Genomic DNA, 1,540 nt, shown 5'->3' with positions numbered 1-1,540 from the left:
GTAAACATTTTTAATGCCTTTCGTTGCTTTTGATAATATTGGAACAAAAGTGTTTCCATAGGAGATCCTAGCTTTATGATGCCAACAGAAATCCTAGTAGGAAGCCTTTGGGAGATGATCCACGCTGACTACTGGAATGGGAACTTTGAGGAACGCTGAAAAGCTGAAAGTATTAAAAGCTCAGCAGAAACCCGGAAAAGAAAACAGCCTTTATGAAAATAATGAAGCCGTTTGGAGCCCAGCACGAGGTTTCACCGTTCTCTGAATGAAAACAAACCCGGACATGGTCCAAACTTTTGGTTCTGTCACACAGATCCAACTAAAGCAGGAGTTCATGATGGGAACAAAGCAGGTTGTTGTTCTCTGATCTGTGGAGATGATCCGTTCTGGTTAAACGTCTGATTCTTCCAGTAAAAAACTGTCAGCAAGCAAATGAAATGCTGAACACTGTTTTATTAGAAAACCACAAACAGATCAGTGGTTCTGGACTGGTACCAGGCCCAGCTGAACAGCCGATTTAATCTTGGGTACCAACCAGAACTATGTGTAGTGCTAGAAACGCCCCATGGAGATGGCTGAACATGAGGAGCAGCGCCACCTTCTTATGAACACATGGGGTCTGGACCGGTCCACTTCTGTTTATACATAAGTTGGTTGGAGCAGGAGCTTCTCCTGCTGGGTCACAGCTGATCCAAGAAGCAGCTCCACTGATGGATCCTTCCTCCTGGGTAGGAAGGTTCTGGAGGACCGTGGGGGAATCCATCATGGAGCTACTCTTCAAACAGAGGAGGAGGAGCCAGTTTGAGGTGGAAATTCTCCGCCCCTGATTGGGCCGGAACCAGGAAGCCCGGCCTCTCGCCTCCTTGGCCATGTGACACCTCTGACAGGATGGACAGCTGGAGGGCAAAGAGAAAAGGAGACCATCAGTGAGAGCAGAGGGAGAACATGGAGGAACAGTCCTGGGTTCTCATTGAGAGCATCGTTCCAGAACCAACCAACCAGAAGCTGAGTTAGACACCAAGGTTCCTTTATGTTTGGTCCAGAACCGACAGACCAACCTCCGTCCTTTAAAGCAGCCTTTACCACTTTTTTTTTTTTTATTATTGATAATTGTCCAAAATGAAACGTACAATAACTGGTTATAAAATAGAAACAATTTCACTTTAATTACTTTAATTTTAGCATTTAATTCTTAGGTATTTTATGCTTTACATCTAAAATAAAAAAACAGCATAAATATGTTATCTGGAAGTTAGTAAGGAATCAAAATAAAAAAATCTTGATATAAACCTGTATTTTTAAACCTGGAGCTCCTCTGAGTAACTCCTTTATAATCACATTTAAACTCAATGAATTGGATCTAGAAATTATAGTCAGACTGACTTAGTTTTTTTTGTTTTCATCCAGACACCTGAGCTGCCTTGATGAGCTCCAATAGCTCAGTGTGAAAAACAGCTGATCCCAGACTGTTCTCTACATCCAGAATGTTCTCTACATCCAGACTGTTCTCTACATGCAGTCTGTTCTCTACATGCAGTCT

The 1,540-nt window shown here is 42.7% G+C and overlaps 1 protein-coding gene across 1 annotated transcript in view; it reads right to left on the bottom strand.

Moving 5' to 3' along the window:
• Positions 1–301: 301 nt before the first annotated feature.
• The window catches only part of vps8 (VPS8, CORVET complex subunit), a 62,220-nt gene continuing 60,981 nt past the window's right edge, over positions 302–1,540 (bottom strand). Inside the window, exon 46 of the mRNA XM_015396888.1 lies at positions 302–896. Coding sequence (XP_015252374.1) covers positions 771–896 — 126 coding nt within the window. The 3' untranslated portion in view covers positions 302–770. The remainder of the gene's footprint in view (positions 897–1,540) is intronic.

This window comes from Cyprinodon variegatus, unplaced genomic scaffold, assembly GCF_000732505.1.
Source record: "Cyprinodon variegatus isolate N-32 unplaced genomic scaffold, C_variegatus-1.0 Scaffold27, whole genome shotgun sequence".
NCBI lineage: Eukaryota > Metazoa > Chordata > Actinopteri > Cyprinodontiformes > Cyprinodontidae > Cyprinodon > Cyprinodon variegatus.
The sequence above is the reverse complement of the archived record's forward strand: the minus strand, read 5'-3'. Positions and strand labels throughout refer to the sequence as shown.